Source organism: Uloborus diversus, chromosome 5 (genome assembly GCF_026930045.1).
Source record: "Uloborus diversus isolate 005 chromosome 5, Udiv.v.3.1, whole genome shotgun sequence".
Lineage (NCBI taxonomy): Eukaryota > Metazoa > Arthropoda > Arachnida > Araneae > Uloboridae > Uloborus > Uloborus diversus.
Window position 1 is genome coordinate 23,293,570 of NC_072735.1, and position 21,299 is coordinate 23,314,868.

General features: G+C 33.8%; 1 protein-coding gene across 1 annotated transcript in view; it reads right to left on the bottom strand.

The window, feature by feature from the left end:
* The window catches only part of LOC129221906 (sodium-coupled neutral amino acid transporter 7-like), a 76,239-nt gene that overhangs the window by 2,415 nt on the left and 52,525 nt on the right, over positions 1-21,299 (bottom strand). The window contains exons 4-8 of the mRNA XM_054856282.1: positions 20,107-20,242; positions 17,466-17,558; positions 16,312-16,369; positions 14,262-14,524; positions 9,194-9,393 (exon numbers count right to left, since the gene is read on the bottom strand). Of these exons, the coding sequence (XP_054712257.1) occupies positions 9,194-9,393; positions 14,262-14,524; positions 16,312-16,369; positions 17,466-17,558; positions 20,107-20,242 (750 nt within the window). The remainder of the gene's footprint in view (positions 1-9,193; positions 9,394-14,261; positions 14,525-16,311; positions 16,370-17,465; positions 17,559-20,106; positions 20,243-21,299) is intronic.

The following is a 21,299-nucleotide window of genomic DNA, read 5'->3' on the forward strand; positions in this document are numbered from 1 at the left end:
TTAGAGGATAACCTAGCTGGAGGCAGATGTCATCTCATTGAAGCAGTGAGTGCCAACAAACTGGTAGATAAAGTAAATTTATCTCACCAGCGAGTGTCCGCACCATGCTGAGGTTCGACCCGTGAATAATTCACGGGGAATGCTCATCATCGTGAATACTTCACGGACACTCGTTGGTGAGATAAATGTATTTTTTAGTTTGTTTGTTGCACTCTTAGCTTTAATGAGATGACATCTGCCTCCAGCTCTGTTATTCACTAATGCACGCTGATGAGTTCTAATAAGAACGAAACTGCAGTCTTTGGATGTGATAATCGGGCTGTCTGATGTATTGCGTTAGTTCTGCCTTAGCCCTGGTTTCGGTGGTAATTTACGGCTAATTACATAGGGTCTGGTGGGGTAAAGTGGTCATAAAATCGTAGGTTTTCAACTTAGGTGAATAATAAATACAATAAATTCTTTAAACACTTAAACTTTTTTTGTTTTTATTTTACATTGCATTATTTAAGAACACGGTACATTGAGTTTTAGGAAAATAAATATTGATTTAAGTAGCATTATAACCCTTTCTTTTCTCTTTGTATTTATGACCACTTTACCCCATGGGGTGGGGGAAAGTGGTCATAGCATGGGGTAAAGTGGTCATAGTTAAAAATAGATGCCAAACCATTATAAACAACCCTAATATTTGTATATTTCGCTTATTTTTATAGTTACAAGTATATGCACAAGCATATGCACAAGCGTATGTGAGTATACACGAGTATATACGTGTCGTGTAAACATTAGTAAACACGTTCATATATGAGTAGATACATGTATGCATCAGATACATGCATGCACGTGCCTACTCAAGCATATACGTGTATATAAGCATGTTTACGTGATAAGCTACAGGAGTGTATGCGTGTATACACGAGTATATACGTGTCACGTGTATGTACGGGTATATATGTGTGTAAACCAACATCATATGAGTGTATGCACTTGTATCTTGTGTATATACGTGCATACATGAGTATATACGTGTACAGTAAACGCATACACGCATATATAAGTGTATATACACAAATATACGGGTATACACGAGTTAATTCGTGGATACATCCAGTGTATGTTTGGGGGTACGTGTCTACTCACATTGTGAAGCACGCGTATACGTATGTATACGTGCAAACATGGTTATATACCCGTATAGACGTATATACGTACATTTACGTGTATACACAAGTACATGTATGTATACACGAGTACACAAGCTTATATACATGTGTGCCTACAGAGTGAAAACAAGATCTTGGGCAAAAATCTAAGGGGTGTGAGAGGGGAGGATAAGAAGCAAAGAATTATAAAGAACTTACGTTCGCTGACGCGCTACATGCTCACAATGCCAGAAACTGATGGAATGAAAACAAATCACAAATTTGTTACACAAAGATGATTTTGCCCAAGATTTTAGTTTTTAAGAAATATTTAGAGCAGTTGTTAAAAGTTACGGCCTGTAGCTCTAATACAAGCATCGCAACAAAGGCGCATCGGCTGATGAAAGTTTTTCAAAAGTCTCGTTATTGTAACAGAGCGTGCTTTGTGATTGTGACGCACATATATCACAGCTGCAGGCCGCAAATTTCATCAATCGCTTTAAAATTTTCTTGAAACCTAAAATGTTGTGTAAAATTGTCTTTGTGTAATAAATTTTTGACCAGTTTTGCATCCACCAGTTTCTGACTTTGCGTGCATGTAGCGCGTCAGTATTGTGTTTGTTTCCTTATGTGGTTCTTACTTCTTATCCTCCCCTCTAACACCTTTTAATAATTTGCAATTTGCTTTAAAGTTTAAACTCATCCTGTATACTTGTATATCATATGCTTGTATGTAAGTGTCTACTCGAGTACGCACGCGTATATGAGTGTCTACCTGAGTATATAAGTGTTTATATATATAAACGAGTATATACGTTATAGTCGAATGTATATCTGTATAGATTAAAAATACTTGCAGATATCCATATATGTATTTATTGGTGCATTTATGTGAATACGTCTATATACGTGCCTACACGAGTATATGCGTATACTTACGCATATACTCGTATATTTAACACCATTTACTGAAAAAACAATACATATTAAGTGAAATTAATATTTAATTTATATCTGCCTTATACTTAATGATTAAGTGACATTAGAAGAACAATACTTGTTAAGCGTAATATTATGACCACTTTACCCCATCTTACTAAAATTGTTCTAAAAAATTATCTAAAATAGATTCAGCTAACTGCTAATGAGTAAGAGTTCTTGAGACATGTAGGAAGCTCCTATGCAGTCAATCTGTTCATAATTCTAACAAACAAAATTTCCCAAGGAAGTTAAAAGAGGTCTTTAGATTTAAAAACTTTTCATATTGACACAAAATATTTTTTTTTTTACCGAATAACATTTTGCCAGTTGTAAAATTTTGTACTCGAAATGTAGTTTCTAACTACCCTACTCTATAATAAAATTTTCACATTCATTCGAACATTTATATGCAAGCTGTAGCCATTTATTTGACGACTGACCACTTTACCCCATTGACCACTTTCCCCCACCAGACCCTATACATGGCTACCCACTTACCATATCCTGACCTAATAGAGAACTTTTGAACCGTGATATAAGGCAGTTTAAACCCGAAAAGTATTTTAAATCATGCACGGAATTATAAATTATACTGTTGTAGTCAATAAATGTTGCAATCAAAATTACAAAACATAAATCTTATACAGTTTTCAGGTTCTAGCAATCTTATTCAGTAAAAAGAAATTGATACTCTAACACAGACAGCAATATGTTAAACTACAGTACAGTAAACCCTTTCTACAACGATACTGTTGGGACCTAAAAATATATCGTAATAGACAGGTTACCGTTATAGACAGTTTGATTATTCATGCTGACATTTTGCTGGGGTCAAAAAAAAAAAAAAAAATGTTGTTATAGACAGGTTATCGTTATAGACAGTATCGTCACACACAGGTTTCACTGTATTAGGTTTTTTTAAAGAAAGCTGACTTCGTAAGAACAATTTAAGCAAACAGAGGTTTTAAGCAGTAAGTTACCACCCTTAAGCCAGGGCTAAGGTAGAGAAAAATTATGTGAGGTGTTATTATGTGCAGGTAAAAATTATAAAGAATAGTATCTACATGTAAACTACAGACAAATCACATGTAAAATAATATCAATTTGTTTAAAGCCCCTAAATATTTTTTTTCTGGCAAGAAGAAATTGTTAATAGTGATTTTCAAAACTTTATAACTCAGTCTACTTTCGCAGTAGAAAAGTGATTTTTTTTTTTTGCCTATTTGTTAGTTTATCAGATTCTCCTCCTAAAGCCTCAAGTTTATTTTTAACTTAATAAATAGAAAAAAATTACTTTCAATTTTCTAGCTTTGATTAAAATTAAATTCAAAGAACAGAAACCAGAAATAAATTTCTGGTGAGTGTTTTTTTTTTATAGTGCATTTTGTTTTGTTACTGATAAGGCTCAATGTTTTGCTCATTTTCATGAAATTGGCGAGTTTGTTTCATAGTAAATTTTGAGGAAACGTAGCAAATGAAAATAACTCTTAAGTGGAATTTCTGCGAGATTTTTAAGTGCAGAAAAAGAATGGAAGAATGAAGAAAAACTCAATATATAAAACGAGCTTATGTGTGCATCACATGACTTCCTTTTACGTCAATTTAATGATAATAGTAGTGCCTTGAAGCAAACAAAGAAACACTTTAAATAGTATTTTTACCCCAAGTTTGTGTTAACTGAAGAAGAAAAACGTTTTATACAGATTAATTTTCCGAACATTGGAGAAATTAATGTGATTCAACAGTTAACTCTTTAAATATCACCAATAGTGGTCAAAATAAAACTAAATTTCAAAAAAAAACCCCACCAAATTTGTCGCCAAGTTGGCGAAAAAACTTGGCGACCAAAAGCTGGGCGATATAGCGCCAAGTGTTTGCCAAATTATAACACCACTTGAGTTTACATCTAAATTAACAATGATTCCCTCCCCCCCAAAGGGGGAAAAGACCCCCTTAGAAACATCCGAGTGCAACCAAAAGGGGAGGTGCTCAACCAAACCCCACTAGGAGTCTACGTACCAAATTTCAACTTTCTAGGACATACCGTTTTTGAGTTATGCGAGAATAGTGATGTGGATCGGGTAAATACCCAGTGGGTAGGTAAATATTTTTTGGGTATTTACCCGGGTATTTACCCAAGGCCTGGGTAAATACCCAAAAACTGGGTATTTTACAAAAAAATGCAAAAAGTGAATGGGAATTTTTTTTTTTAAATCTAAATATGAAATAATTGGTAAAACTGATACATACATATGTATTACACAGTTTATAATATTTTCATTGAAAGATTTGATGAAATTATGAAAGAAACATATCGTGAACCAAAGAATCTTTATTTTCAATGTTATAACTCGAGAAGTATGAGCAATTCAATGATGTACTTCAGGATTTCAAAATCAAAATTTAGGTTAGTCATATCCAAAATGGAAAAAAAAAAAAGGAAGCATGAGGGATGTTTGGGAGAATAAACTGAGAATTTAAAAAGATTATGATGTTATTTATTTTATTACTGTTAACGTGGCAAATATAGAAACAGTTTGCACATTAATAAGCAAATAATAAAATCAAAATACTGTTTTCTGTTGCCATGCTTATTTGCATTTACTCCCCGGTACTTCATGATGAAAATTTATTCATCATGAAGTTGCATTGAATTATAGTGCCTAGAAAGAATAGTGTGCCGATCGGCGCTTTTTCCCCTTCGATTCTTGAAGACAAAATGTATGAAAACCGCTAGAGGGCAGTGCGGTCGAGGTGTACGTTCAATTTCGCGGTGCTTACATTAGTAGACGCGGGATTTTGTTACAATTTAGTTCCGCGTTTCTCTTTTTTACCTTTATTTCGTGAATATTTCATGAAACAGCGTTTAAGGCTTTTAATGGAGGCATCAAAGTTTAATATTAGAAGAAGTAAAGCTTTATCTTGTTTCGTACCAGGGTGCAAAAGTGGATACAAAACATGCAAAGAAAAAGTTTCGCTTTTTAAAGCTCCAGCAGATGAAGAAAAACTAAAGAAGTGGAACTCGTTAATTCCCAGGTTAGATAAAAGTTTTTGATAAATATTGCTCAATTTGTGCTCTGCATTTCGAAAAACATTTTATTGAAACGCATAATGAGCATATTATAAATGGTGAGGAAGTTTTGATTCCCCAGGGAAAACTTTTTTTAAAAGACGAGGCAATTACGACAATTTTCCCAAATCTGCCAACATACTTTACTAAAAAAATACCAAAGCAAAGGTCCATCAGGAATTATGCAGTTAAGAAAAATGTTCCCTGTTTGAAAAAAATAAAACTTGATCTTTCCGCAGATGTAACTGAAATAACCACGTATAAATCTATTATAGATGAAATTGTTCATATTAATTTGCCTAACGAATATTGGGTTTGTATGAAATTAAAAAAATCTCCAAATATTGTAGTTTTTGTATATAATGAAAATTATGTGGAAAATAATATTGACGATAAAAAGATCATTATTGAAGTAGAAGAAAATTTACAAATCAATGCTACTATTTTGGTCAAAGGTGTAAAAGTAGATTATCCTGTTCTTCGACTCAGACTGAGAAGCCCTGATAATTTTAATTAGCTTCAATAATTTAGAAGCAGTTTTATTTTGTAACTAGCGGTACCCGCACGACTTTGTCCGAAGGAGAAAATTAAAAGGTCATTTGATTAGCCTGTATATTTACAAATAATGGATGATGAATTTCTCGCCAATTGGCTATGTTCATTCGCTCTTCCCATGTTACGATTCCACGTCAGGATAATTTCGTAATTTACTCGTCCATCTTATGATAATTCTGCTTCGGAAACTGTTTTTAAAATTTAAAAATAAAAAAAGAACAAAATCAAATTTTCGAAAATTCGCTTCGAGGTGCACACCCCCATGCTACAAACTAACTTTGTACTAAATTTCATGAAAATCAGCCGAACGGTATAGGCGCTGTGCGCGTCACAGGGATCCAGACAGAATTCCGGACAGAAATCCAGACAGAGAGACTCCGCTTTATTATTAGTAGACGCACTGTTATTGAATACTTAGGGGCCATTCATTAATTACGTAAGGATGATTTTGGCAATTTTTGACCCTCCCTCCCCCATGTAAGGGTACGTAAGAATTTTAACACCCCCCCCCCCCCCCATTTTTATGTAAGATTCCATTTCGTTTTTCAAAATGATAAAATAACAAATCTTGAATCGTTACATCACTGGAATCGTTATTAAATTCACATTATTAAATTAAACCTTTTGCGTAAAGAAATAGTTACTGAAAAGAATCTAAACTGAATGTTTTTTCGACTTTTTTTCTTTTTTTTTTTTTTTTTGATGTAATATTAATTACAAATAAAACATGCCGTACGTAATGCGACTCCTTTATTATATTTTACACTATAAATTCTTTGTAAAACAAATAAAAAAACATCTTATCCTAACACGTTTCTTACCTTCCAGACGCAAATAGAACATAATCTCTGCCAAATCACTTGACCGCGCAATGTCTAATGTGAAATATCGACTTGGAAAATATTATGTAAGAATGAGTTTGACCCTCCCCCCAAGTAAGGGTACGTAGAGGCTTTTCCAACCCCCCTCCCCCTTGGGACCCTTACGTATTTAATGAATGGGCCCTTATAGTCTACTATTTTCATTGAAGTAAGGTAGTTTTATAATAAGGTAATAAGGTAATTTTATATGCTTCAAAAAATAAACGAACACCCATGTAACAATTAGCACTTATTACAGAATTTGTCTTTTGCGCAGAAATAAGTTTAATCCGAAAAATGGGGTTTTTAAACTGCGAAATCAGCATGCAATCGCTGATTTAAAACGAGTCTGATTGAGGAGCATAACGTACTACTCGAGTGCAGCGCCACCTGGATTTTCCTCAGATCTGACCTCACTTTTTCCCCGCCGATCGGCACACTACTCTTTCTAGGCACTATAATTGAATTTCATCATTGAATTGCTCATACTTCTCCAATTATGACATTGTACGCATCTCATATATATATATATATATATATATATATATATATATATATATGTTCACACAAACAGTCAAAATACAAATGAAAAAAAGCGAGAACATCAAAATGGAAAACCCCCCTTGATAAAGTGGGTCCCCCCCTTGATAAAGTGCACTTATCACATGCCTTGTGAACTTTAGGACCAATCCCCCCCCCCCCCCCTTGATAAAGTGTTGGTCCTGGGTTCACCTTTTTCATTTACCATTTTGATTCTCTCACTTTTTTCATTTGCTTTTTTCATTTGTATTTTGACTGTTTGTGTGAATATGTTTGTACTGTTTTTGTTTCTAGCACTTTGCGCTGGCATTACGGTACACTTTTGTATTTATTCTTTCAGTTTTTAATGTCGTTGTTTCTTCAATTTCTTTGAATTTCTATTTTAAATTTGTCTTAAATTGTATCTCTTGTTATATAAGATCAGAGGCGTATTTGGATGTGAAGCCGCCCCGGGCTTTTGAAACTGGCCGCCCTCTAGTTGTGTTAATTTACAGAATTGGGGAGGAAAAAATCACGATTTCTTTTTAATACTTAAATCTGATTTTTTTAAAATTTGAATCAGCCTTTTTTTAAATTTAAATCATTTTTTTAATGAAATTTGATCAAAATCAAATTTGAAATGCAATAATAATAATCAACATTAAACTAACAAAATTATAATCGCTAATTCTAAGTAATAATAATTATCGTCTTGAAGCATTTCATTATAGTAATTCATTTACTTTTTTTAATTGATGATATTTTTATTTAATTATTTTTTTTTACTCCCTAAGATTATTTATAAAAATATCAAACTTTCAAAAATAGCAGAAGTTTCTGAAGTTTTAGATATTGCTAAATGTAATGTAGTAATAATAATGTACTGTTATACAGTTAGCAAATTACAATTTAAAATTGATTTGAGGTGCGAAACAGGCAATTATATCTGCAGTTAGTATGTAAATATGAAATTGGTTGATCATCCTATGAAAGAACCCATGAAAGGCCACTCCAATGTCCTCATTACTATATAAAAAAAAATAAAAAAAAATGGGGGTAAAAAAGGGTAAAAAGGTATGGGGAAAAAGTGCCGCCCTGGGCTATAGCTAAGTAAGCCCATATGTAAATACGGCACTGTATGAGATGCAGAATACGCCTGAACACTTGAACTAAGTTTAGAGGAAATTTCTGCAAAAGATATAGGTAAATAAATAGTATCAATAAATTGAGCGACATTTCGTTACATTTTGATGTCATGCAGGGATATATTACTGGGTTATAAAAAACTAGGACCTTAAAAAAATTGATGGTTTTTTTTTGTCACCAGTTAAGCTTTTTACTTTTTGTAGAATGAATTTTTATGTTTGAAATTTCGCTATCAACATTGATTAGGCATATCTAACACATTTAATATGTATATCATATTAGATTGCTAAGTTGTTTCACACAATAATTTCTTAAATATGTGATCAAAATACAATTTTTGGGCAAAAATGTATTCTTTTGTATATGGTTGGTTATATATATATATATATATACATAGCGGAATACATACAGAAAAGTATTTTAGTTGAATATAAATTTTTGAAATAAATACCTGGGTAAATACCCAGTTTGGGTATTTACCCGGGTATATACCCTGGGTATTTACCCCTAAAAATAAATACCCGGGTATTTTACATCACTATGCGAGAAGCATATGCAGATACATACGTCACAACAAAATTCGCTGTAATTGATTCGGGGATCGTGAAAATGGATGTTTCGGGTGTCTATACGTTCTTAGGCATATATCCACGTGTGGGCGGGTTGAAAAATAAACTCAACATTCATTAGGGGGTGAGCAAAATGGAAATTTAGGCCTATTTTTGGGTGATATTTTTTTCGCGAATACAATACTTCCTTTACTTTGTAAAGGGAAGTAAAAATCACTGATGCATTCTTTTTTTTTTTGATGAGAAGGAAATATCATACAAGACAAATATTCAAATTTTCTTAACGAAGTCACTATCTCCTATCGCGTCAACAATATTCGCAAAAAAAAAAAAAAAAAAAAAAAAACGTACCTGGATATATGAATATGTTTGCTGAGGCCACAGAACCTAAGTATTTGATGACGATTCCGATGCCACTCGTAACTACTGCAAGAAATAGAGAACTTGTAAACCAAATGGCGGCGAAGACATAACGGCGACTTTTTTCACCTGCTGCGAGCTCGACTGGCTTAAGACCTCGAATTTCGGCGTAAATCCCCGCTGTGGCATCTCTAAATGAATATAAGTTTATTTTTCATTAGGAAGGTAGACATAATTTCTGAATTGGAAATATTAAAATATATTTGGTGCATAGCTTAATAGCAAATAACGTAAGGTCAGTAGAATCGAAGAAATTCTCTTACGAAAAATACCTTGAACTAAAGCAGACTTCGAGATAGGGGAGAAAAAGACAGATGAATAAGTTTTCGGATTTTTTCTAACAGTTACCAACTGCGGGAAAAAATCAGAAAAGGGCTTAGCTAGGGATTCCTGAATTTAATCTTCGACATAGTTTTCATTTACAAACTAAAGCTTACACTATTCCTAAAGTAGCTTAGCAATTTGCACAAGATGACATTACCCAGTGGAGTGGTTCGAAAAATCGATTTATTTATTTCGGAATTGCGTTGCCTCTCAAAAGTTGTAGTTTAGTATCCTCAATTAGGAAAGAAAAAAAAATTATAAGTTGACATCTTCAGCTCGCGCATGAGGCAAAAAGTTTGAAAAAATATGTTAAAAATTGAAATTTTCAGGAAATAATAAAATTAGTCTTTTTGTATTTTTTCATAATGCCCCAGCCATAAATTGTCACCATATAGCGTAGTATGAACCTAAAAAATATTTTATAGCTTTTACTTAAGATCTTTAGTTCGCGCATACGCCTTAGTTTGGGCAGGAGATTTTAGCCCAATTTAAGGCGCATGTGCAAACAAAACATCTTATGTAAAAGCTATAAAATTTTTTTTAGGTTCAAACTGTATATATAATGCCAATTTATGGCTGTTGCGCTATAAAAAGATTTAAAAAACAATTTTATTATTTTTTGAAAAATTCCATTTTTAGCATATTTTGTCAAATTTTCAGCCTCATACGCGAACTGAAGATGTCAACTTGGAATATTTTTATTATTTTTCCCTAATGGGGTGGTTTCCTCCTGTCAAAAGTACTACTTTTAGTCATTGAAATGGATAGAATGAGCAAACAAATTTACATGGACCCAGAAAATACTTTGATTTTCCTAACAAATTTTGTTTAATTATTTTTTTTAAATGTCAGATTTTTCAAACAAGGCGTGATCTTTATGACGTCACAAATGATGCAATTTGGCGCATCTTTCTACTACGTTTCCACGTTATGATAATCAAGCAGCGAATTAAAATTGCGCTCTACGCTTGCTATCAGTCATATCGTTGCCAATACACGTGAGTAAAGATGCGAATTAAATATTTTGTTCTGTGATTGGCAACACTGAATGACATTTCATCATTTGTGATGTCACATGACAGAGGTGTAAACAATGAAACCGATTTAAGTATTTTTTTTTAAAATATTAAACTTAAATGAATTATTTAAAAAATGGTCAGATCCTATGTTTTTAAGCATGCTCTTTCAGAAAAAGATATTTTTAAAATTTTGGAAACGACCCCATTGACGATACCAAACTACAACTTTTGAGAGGTAACGCGATTCCGAAATAAAGTAATCAAAAGTTTTTCGAACCACCTATTACACAGCATGATGAATCAAATGCAATTGAAACTTCAACTTTCAATTACAACTTCCCTGGTATTTTTGTCAAGAAAAGGGTTTATCCGGATGGAGAAATTTAAAGGTTTTGAAATTTTACACTGTTAAAAAATGTATTAATAACGTTACGAAGGTATTTACAATCTGTTTACTTAAAAACCTTTCACATTTTGCATACCATTCTTGGTTGCAGCTGCTACTGCATTTTGCACCAACCTACATTTTTCAAGAGGCCAAAATTCAATTTTTTTTTAAATTAATTTTTTTTTTTCATCTGTCTATTTCTCATTGTTTAAATGCTTCAACAGGTAAAATTGTTCCATTTTATTTGACGACATAAATGTTGTAGCAGATTACGCTGAGGAAATGATAAATGTCTAGCCGAAAATTAGAACTTGAAGTTTAATTTGACATTAGACACCGCTACAATGCAATTATGTAAAAGCGAAATTTATAATCTTGAGTTCTTTCTTGATAAAAATTAATTTGCTCCATGTGAGAAAATGTCAGCAATGTTGTCATTTTTCTGCACTTTAAAATACGAGTATAAAACAGCTTCGGTCCTTGGTCCTTTGGACTATTTCAGTCACACGATTTGGATTTTTTTCACAAATTATGAAACCTGTAACTAGTTTAGGTTAAACAAAATCTTTTATGTGAAATTATTACTATCAAAATACTTAATACATCGTAAGATATCATTTCAAGCTAATCTGTACTAAAATACTTAAATCCCCAAAAAGATTTATACCTAGTTTCAGAAGGCGCTAGAATCTAGACAACCAAAATATGGTATTTTAATGCAAAAATATAAGGATAACTTTGACCCTGTACAGTTTTATTGAACAAAATTGTCCGATACTGTTACTTTTTAAACAGGCTTAATGTTTTTGCAATATCTCCCTCCATTAAACATTTCCATGATTTTTTTTAACGGAAAGGCTTTCGCTATTTTCTCTTATGCAAAACCACTTACCTTTCATTTTGGGGTGGAATGAACGTGGTTTTGTGTGTGGTGGTGTGTTGGTATTATATTTCAAGAATTTGATTATTAATTGCTACACATATTTTGTTTTAGACCTTCTAACTACAGTTGTAGAGGATAACGGTCGCGTTAACGACTAAAATGTTTTCATCTAATAAAATGAAATTTCTAAAGAGAGTATTAGGAAGCCTCAAGAATTAAAAAAAAAAAAGATCCTTTTGTTTCAAGTGTTAGAAAACTTAAAAAAATAAGCAAGTAACCGGAAGAGATACCTTGAGCCGAAAAGAACCTTATTAAATAGATAGACAGTTATGTTTTCAATCAGTAACCTATTGTATTCACAAGTTTAAGATTTTTTTTCTCAGACTCAGCTCATGAAACCCCTTACTTTAGTTTCGCAAATTAATATAAAAGTGAAAAAAAATCAAGAATATTTGAAATATTTTGAAATTATAATCAAACGCCATCAAAACCAAGATGGAAAAAAAAAACAGTTTATTCATTGGATATAGCTCTTATCATTGAAGGAACTACAGTTCTAACGAAAAGTGAATATGATTCAGTTTGTTCCTCAAATAAACAAGGTTTTTTTATTATATAAATTCTATTACAAAAAAATTATAAAAAATCTTGGCTAAAATAGATTTCAAAACGATTTTGGTTTGCTTTTTCTCTTAAATGTATATAGGGTGCTTCAGTTAACCGCTGCAAAGCTTCGGAGAGGGGTAGAGTGTATCCCCGATGAATAAGAATCATGCAACAATGCAGTTTCAGAACTGTTTGCATGGCACGGAAGATTTCAAACACTAGGTCTAATGTTATTTTTGTTCACGTAAATTTATTATTTAACTAGTATTAACTGATGTGGCAGTTTTTCCTTCTAATGTTTCTAAGTGCACCACAGCTTCAGGAAAGTAGGGAAAAAGTACTTCCGATCCTTTGCATTGTTTTGCTATATACATAATTCCGAAATTCCCATCCATCATACGCTCTAGCAGAAATCCCTCTGGGGAATTGGGGCGAAAGATGGTAGACACGATAATTCCGAGTCATCTTGGCTTACTCTATCCGTCTCCAAAGTTCTGAAATTGTAACGAGGGTGGTTTTAGAGCGGATGTCTACGGTGGTAATGAAAAGAACGTTAAAAGTTCTATGAGTAAAAATATATCGATTTCATTCATGATTTTTAGGTGGAGGGGTATGTGTTTCTCTCGTAATTGCTAATGCTAAAACATTGCTTTAAATTAAAAACCTAAAAATTAAAAAAAAAAAAAAACATAATCACACTAAAGATCATAGCTTTTTTTTTCCTTTTTAGCATGTTTTTTTTTCGACCAAGTTTGTTCGAAACAAATTCACCTGTTAGATGAAGGTTTATATAGGATTCAAACTGCCACTTAGTCTCTTATGGTAATGTTTTTTTTTGTTTTTTTTGTTTTTTTTTTCAATCGTTAAAATTCGAACAAATATGTGTTCTACGCAAAAAAAAGCAAAATTTGAGAATGGGGGATCCTGACCGTGAGCTTGTTAACCTAAGAATAGCTGGATTCGAATAAGCCTAATATTGCTCCTAAGGCAAGGAGAAGTCCTTCAAACTTTTGTCCTTTCAAACTTTTCCTAAAATAATTGATTTAATTTTGACTTTTATTTGATCTCAGCCAAATTTTAAACGTCTATTAAACCTTCTTACATACTTCGATACTTTTCTATAAAACTGAACTAAATACATTAAACTTAAAAATAAAAAAAAAAAACTTCCGATTCCTGGAAGAGGTAACTACTTCCATTACCCCCCCGCCTCCCACAAACCACCACTAAACAATAAACTGAAACACTTTGTTTTCTTAAGAAACATTATATTTCTCTCTCTCTCTCTCTCTCTCTTTTTTTTTTTTTTTTTTTGACACTTAGACAAACATATTATTGCTATAACGTCATTTTCTTTACTAATAATAAAGCTGAAAGTCTCTCTGTCCGGATCTCTCTCTGTCTGTCAGGATCTCTCTCTGTCCGGATCTCTGTCTGTCAGGATCTCTGTGACGCGCATAGCGCCTAGACCGTTCGGCCGATTTTCATGAAGTTTGGCACAAAGTTAGTTTGTAGCATGGGGATGTGCACCTCGAAGCGATTTTTCGAAAATTCGATGTGGTTCTTTTTCTATTCCACTTTTAAGAACAAAATTATCATAAAATGGACGAGTAAATTACGAAATTATCATAACGTGGAACCCTAACATGGGCACAAGCCCATTGGCGAGAAAGTTCACTATACATTATTTGCAAATATACAGGTGAACCAAAAGACCTTTTAATTTTCTCTTACGGGCAAGACGTGCGGGTACCACTAGTTCAAAATAAATTGACTTACCTGCCACACAGTGCTAGGATTGGGTAGGTGACAATCATTTTGAGGATTAGGGCACCAACCCCAACCATAACGAATGGATCCTTGGCATTGTACATCTTCATAACGTTATGTGCCACTTCGGAGCCAAATGTCAGGTATCCGAAGCATCCGGTAATCGAGTAGATCACGAAGAGAAATCCCATAGCCACGAAGCTCGATTTTGCGAAGTTGCAGAGATTTCTGTCCTTCATGCAGGAATAAATTGGAACGCACACTTCTTGGCACTGCGAAAACACACGAAATGCATAAATATTTCAGAATTATCCATAGAAGTATTCACTGGCTACAACTACGAGTATTATGATGAAAATTGAAGTAGATGAATTTTATGTAACGGCAATTATAAGGGTTGCCCAAATGTAAAGTGGACACGTTGAATAAAAATAATGCTTTTAATGTAAATCTAAAGAAATCGCCATGGGCGTTGAAACACAGGTCATAGCGTTTCGGCAGCTGGTCGATGCCTTTGCTGTAGAAAGATCGGGTCCAAGAGCGCCCATATAGGGGGGGGGGGGGCAAGGGGAGGGCTCAAGCCCCCACCCCTTTTGAAATTAGAACTTCTTTGCTTTTAGTACTTTTTTCTTTGCAAAAAATGTGAAAACATTTCTTCTCCAGCCGTTAATGAATAAGTTATTAAAAACATCAAATTTTGATAACTCTAATCTGCACTAAAATCAGGAAAATATCCTGCTAAACCATGGGGAAAATATCTGAGCCCCCCCCCCCCTTACAATTTTGCATATGGGCGCCCTTGATCGGGGCTCATTCCTGAGGAAGTCCTGCACGGCTTCCTTCGCTTCATCAGCAGAATGGAAACGTTTCCCTTGTAATGCTCTCTTAAATGGCTCAAAGATGTGGAAGTCACAGGGTGACAAGTCCGGACTATACAGAGGGCGCTCCAAAACTTCCCAATGGAATTTATTCAGGGTCGTGTTTGTGGACATTTAATTAGCTGCAGATGTTTGTGGATGATTGTGTGAACCGTTCCTTTACTCAGGTTGAGTTCGTCCTTGATTTCACGTGTCATAATCCTCCGAATAGTTCGGATCATTTCATTAACGAAGGCAATGAAATCATTAGTGATTGCGATGTTTGCTTGGCCCGATCTCGGCAGATCCGATGTCGTTTGCCACCCTTCTCGAAAACTTTTACACCACTTGTTCACAGCCCCGTACGACCTAAACAGTGGTCGACACTGCCCATAAACGATTAAAGAACAATAATATAGGAAGGAGAAGAGAAAAAGAGTGATGAAACTTAAAATTTTTCTATACCTGATACCCAAGTCCTAGGACTGAAAGCATAGCCATACACTGCTACTATTCGCTGATAGATGTCAGCATTACGCTCACCTTCCGTAACCAGAAACTGTACTACCGCGCGTTGTTCCGATTTGAAAGCTTCCATGGATAGCACAACTTTCCTTTTGTACAATTTCCTCTACTGCAAACCATTTTCACCGCTGAATGGAATCTGAGATGCATACCTCATACCAACCTTTATATACTTGTGCAGTGGCGCTGTAATTGAATCATTCATTTAGATATTATAGCACGTGTCCACTTTTCATTTGGGCAAACCTTACTCGGGTAGCTGATTTATATTTCGAAGCAAATCCATAAAACTTTTGCCACATTCTACGCAAAATATACATTATTTAAGAAATCATTTCCCCTGGTTTATTGTTCTTTTTACGTTGAATTTAATGATGTAATTTTAATAGAATTTTTAGGTTGATTTTTGAATGTTAACTGACAGAGTGCTTTTTAGTCGCTTGCCATGCTTTTAACTATTTTTTTTTTAAATCATCTTTTGGCATTCAATTATGTAATTACATTTCGCTTAAATACAACAATGGACCGAGAGATATTTTGCGTGGAATGGGACAAAGGCTTATGGTTTATTTTTGAAAACGTCAGGCAACCTATGGAACTGCCCATAAACGATTAAAGAACAATAATAAAGGAAGGGGAAGAGAAAAAGAGAGATGAAACTGATAAATTTTCTATACCTGATACCCAAGTCCGAGGACTGGAAGCATAGCAAGCATAGCGGTAAGATCATCGGGGCTAGATAATAAAGAGATAGAATTTGGAAAGTTATTCCAAAAATATATAAAATGTGTATCATAATGGAAACAATCACAAAATGCGGATAACAACAAACAGTACAGCTAAAAGGCCATTCATTAACGTAAGGATGATTTTCTAAATTTTTGACTCCCCCTACCCTCATGTAAGGGTACTGTCTGACAACGGATTGTATGGAAAGACAAACATCCGTTTTACAGCCGGAAATGGACGAATCTATGATTTTTTTTACCGATGTCAGCTTTTGCAGAAGCAGAGTCTCATTCAAATGAGCGAAATACGCGCATCAAAATTTTACTTTTCCCCTTATTCACATAGATTCGTCTTATCTGGACGTTTGAAAAATCCATGCAATCCGTGGTTGGACAGTACGTAAGATTTTTCAAACCCCTCCCCCCTATTCATACTTAAGATTCCATTTCGTTTTCATCTAGGGTAAATATTTTTAAAAAATTTTCGAAAACGTTGCATCTGAACAAATACATGGAGGCTCAAAACTTTAAAAAGCAATTTCTCATTTTGGATTCTGCTGCAGATATAACTTTTGCGCTTAGCACGGCAGAACTTGTAAAAAATGTATTGGCTATACAAAATATTTGACATTTTCTGCTCGATATACAATAGACCTTCACAAAATTATTCATAATTTCTAAAAATGAAAATTATATTATTCAATGAGGAACATTTTCAGCGAACAGGTAAAAACATTTTGTTTGTCTAGGCCGAGACTGTCAATTTAATGCACGTAATTCGAAATTTTAAATGTAATTAAGTGAAAACCAAGCTTACCGAACAAAATGTTTGTTTTAGCCGGGATTTCGTATTAAACGTGGTAAAAATAAAAGTGAACCTGTACTTGAATCTTTCACTAATATATTTAATGTCGGTTCTTACGAGTTTACGATTTTGTGTGAGAAAAAATATGATATTAACAAATATGTGATGTGAAATAAAATTCTAAATGAATGATTTGAATAGATCACGAACAAAATTGATCTTTCAATAGAGTATCACAAATAGTGCATACAAGCTGGACTGTGTAACCGTTCTGTATAGAAGCCTGAAAATTACTTACTGTGTTTTGATCGTAGATGGTTTAATATCTATTTTGAAGTAACCATAAACAGTCAGGAATACTGGATACAACATGGCAAATATTCCAATGGATCTAAAAAAAATAAAACCTGTGGTCTTAGTAAAACTTTTATATATATTTCCAAAGCTTTTTATGATTAAAGATAAATCATTAATATTTCATAGAATAGTCCAAATTACATTCATGTCATAAAATCAGTATGTGAAAGAACATAATTCATTGAACAATTTTTCACTTGTGTGAAATCAATAAGGAGATAATCGACAAAATCTCAATCAGATTTTGTCAATTATCTCTAAAACTATTGGACCGATTTTAATGAAATTTATCATGCACATACATTGGTACAATACAAAACAAGTAATCATCCAACATTTAAAATACACAAGCATGATCATGAACAACACCCGCTAAAGTCGGAAGGTATGAAACAGCGGTTGAAAAATTGAATAAAAATTGGGTTAGTAGGGGATATGGTCCGCACTCTAACAGATATACAGGTCTCTCAGCATAATTCCATACTTGGAATGAGGCAATTTATAAGTTCCTGGGGCAATTGGCCTCACTCGCTTAACCACGCTGTTCTCACTCCATGGATGGTCCGCTGAGGGGGCTTGAGAATGGAGTCGTTTCCTAAATTTTAAAGGTATTTTTTTCTTAAACAGCATGCTTAAATACATAGGATCTGACCATTTTTTAAATAATTTATTTAAGTTTAATAGTTTAAAAAAATTTCTTAAATCGTTGCGCTTTCATTGTTTACACTTCTGTCGTGTGTAATGATGTGACACTATGTGGCACTGTGTGGTGTAATGATTGTGATGGCATTTCATCACAAATGATGAAATGCCATTCTGTGTTGCCATTCACACATCAAAATATTTAATTCGCATCTTTACTCACTTGTATTGGCAACGATATGTTTGGTAGCAAGCGTGGAGCGCAATTTTAATTCGCTGATTGATTATCATAACGTGGAAACGTAGTAGAAAGATGCGCCAAATTGCATCATTTATGACGTCATAAAGACCCCGCCTTTTTTGGAAAGTCGGACATTTTAAAAAATTAATTAATAAATAACTGTTGGGAAAATTAAAGTATTTTCTGGGAACATATAATTTTTTTGCTCATTCTATCCATTTCAATGACTAAAAGTAGTACTTTTGACTGAAGGAAACCACCCCTCCTGAGAGAGTTATCTCTATTGGTTTGAAGTCTGGAGATGTTCTTAGCCAATCCATTCGGCGAATATCATAACCTTCCAGATATTAACTCTGTGTGGCCTTGCGCTATCGTACATTGAAATGAACTCGGGGCTAACATCACCCCTGAAGAGGTGAATATAGGACACAAAAACGTCATCCCTATACCCTCACTTCGTCCCTTCAAATTTCATAGGAACAATATCAAAACTAGTAATATCGGTGTAATGAAATTTCGTTACAAGGATATGAGTTTACTGGTCCCTTGTACTTCGTTAAAACGGTATTTGATTTATATCTATTAAATTGAACTTTTAAGCTACTTCTTACGCTGAGCCAGGGTTAGATTTTCATAGGAGCTCCTACACTTTTCGATTTGATGTGAACTTTTACACACATTAGAAAGATTTAACTCGATTTACGTATCAAATTTACTAATTTATGAAGAGAATAGAGTTGCCGCACTTTTTACTTCCTTTTACAAAAAAGGAAGTGTTGTATTCGCGAAAAAATTTTCACTCCAAAATTGGCCTTAATTTCCATTTTGCTCACCCCCGAATGAATGTTGAGTTTATTTTTCAACCCGACCACACTGGATATATGCCTAGGAACGTACAGACACCCGAAATATCCATTTTGACGATCACCGAGTTAATTGCGACGAGTTTTCTTGTGACGTCTGTATGTACGTATGTATGTGCATATGTGCGTATGTGTGTATGTATGTCGCATAACTCAAGAACGGTAAGTCCTAGAAAGTTGAAATTTCGTACGTAGACTTCTACTGGGGTCTAGTTAAGCACTTTTTTTTTTTTTTGGTTGCATTCGGATGCTCCAAAGGGGGTCTTTTGTCCCCCCAAAAAGTGGGGGGAAATCATTGTTAATTTCGATGTAAACTCAAGTGGTGTTATAATTTGGCGGACACTTGGCGATATATGGCCAGTCTTTTGGTCGCCAAGTTTTGCCGCCAACTTGGCGATTTTTTTTAAGTTTTTTTTTTTTAAATCTGGTTTTAATTTGGCCCCTGTTGGTGATATTTAGAGAGTAAACAATTGAATCACATTAAAACTACCAATGACAAAATGACATTAAGTTGGAGTAAAAGAAAGTCATGTGATGCACACATCAGCTCGTTATATTGGAAATTAACCTGAGCTATATAATAATGCTGTCGGCCTGAGGATTAAAAGCTGACTCGGTGACCCGCTGGGCTCATTAGTTTCAAAACAATTCGTCGAATTTAATGATTTGAGTTTAATGTTGAGAAGTGCAGTTTAAATTCATTTAATGAAAAACAATTGGATGAAACTATCCTAAATCATCTTCCGTTGCTAAATTAGCTATCACTAATGCACTCACATGTAAAATGTAATTAGCAATGTATTTTACAGATTCATCGTTTATTATGATTCACTTACCCAATGCCTGCAAGGAAGTCCACTCTTTTACAAAAGCAGGTGGGCAAAATAAAGAAAATTGCCGTGGCAGGAATCGTGAAACAGCGGTCCAGATACCAGTAGTTGCAAAAACCAGGGCCATATATAGATGAAAATACTAGACAAAGTAAAATAAAACTTTATAAATACTTACTTGACAATAACACGTTGACCTTTTCAAGCATAGAGGAAGACAGGTTTTAATGAAACATTGCTTCTAAAATTGTTTAGGTAAATTATTGAAAGTTGCAGTTAGTATAAATATTTTACAACTATATATTCCAGTTACAGGTGAGATTTGTATACATTTATACATCTCCAACATTAGTTATAAAAGATCATTGGTTTTTCACCGTTGGAAGTAAATTTTTTGTAAAATCAATTTTGTTTCTTAACCCTTATGTGATATGTAATAATTATTTTTTCTATACAATATTGTCTTTATATCTCCAAAACCAAAGTAAAAACCATTTGCATTAAAAGTTTGTAAACAATCTTTCATTCAGTAACCTCATTGTGGGCACAACGAAACACTTGCGGTCGGGGTACAACCACTAACGTACCACTAATGAATATAATATCACTGGTATAAAATAATGCATTACTGGTTTTTGCAGCAGAGATGTAATACATACACTCTCACTAAGAACACAGCAGCACCTAACATTAACAGGTCATATACTTATGAAAGAACATTATAAAGGAGCGAAATTTCGAGCATAAGCGAAGAATGTAGTTACATGCAAGAGTATATCTGAGATTTAATCAGTTTTATCCGATTTAGAAGAAAAAAATCTCAAAAACAATTAAAGTAACTTAAGCAATCTCGATTGCTCAAAAATAAGTATGTAAGCAAAAAGCTTTTATTTATAACCACTCTAGTAAACTATACTGCTACAGACTCTAAAGGTGATGATAACCATGACCCTGACTTTTCCAGCACCAACCGGTCATCAGGATACATAAGATGTGTGACACAATCTGGTTACGTTTCAATCGCAGAGGGTGAACTGAAACATCTTTTTGAAGATTTAGTAAAAACTGTAAAGTTGGCCATCTTTGTAAATTGACCACCTGTCTAAGTTGACCGCTATTTTCAGTCACAGAATTAAATTTATATCCTATAATACAACCTCTATAAGTTGACCACCTGTTTAAGTTGACCACTAAAACAG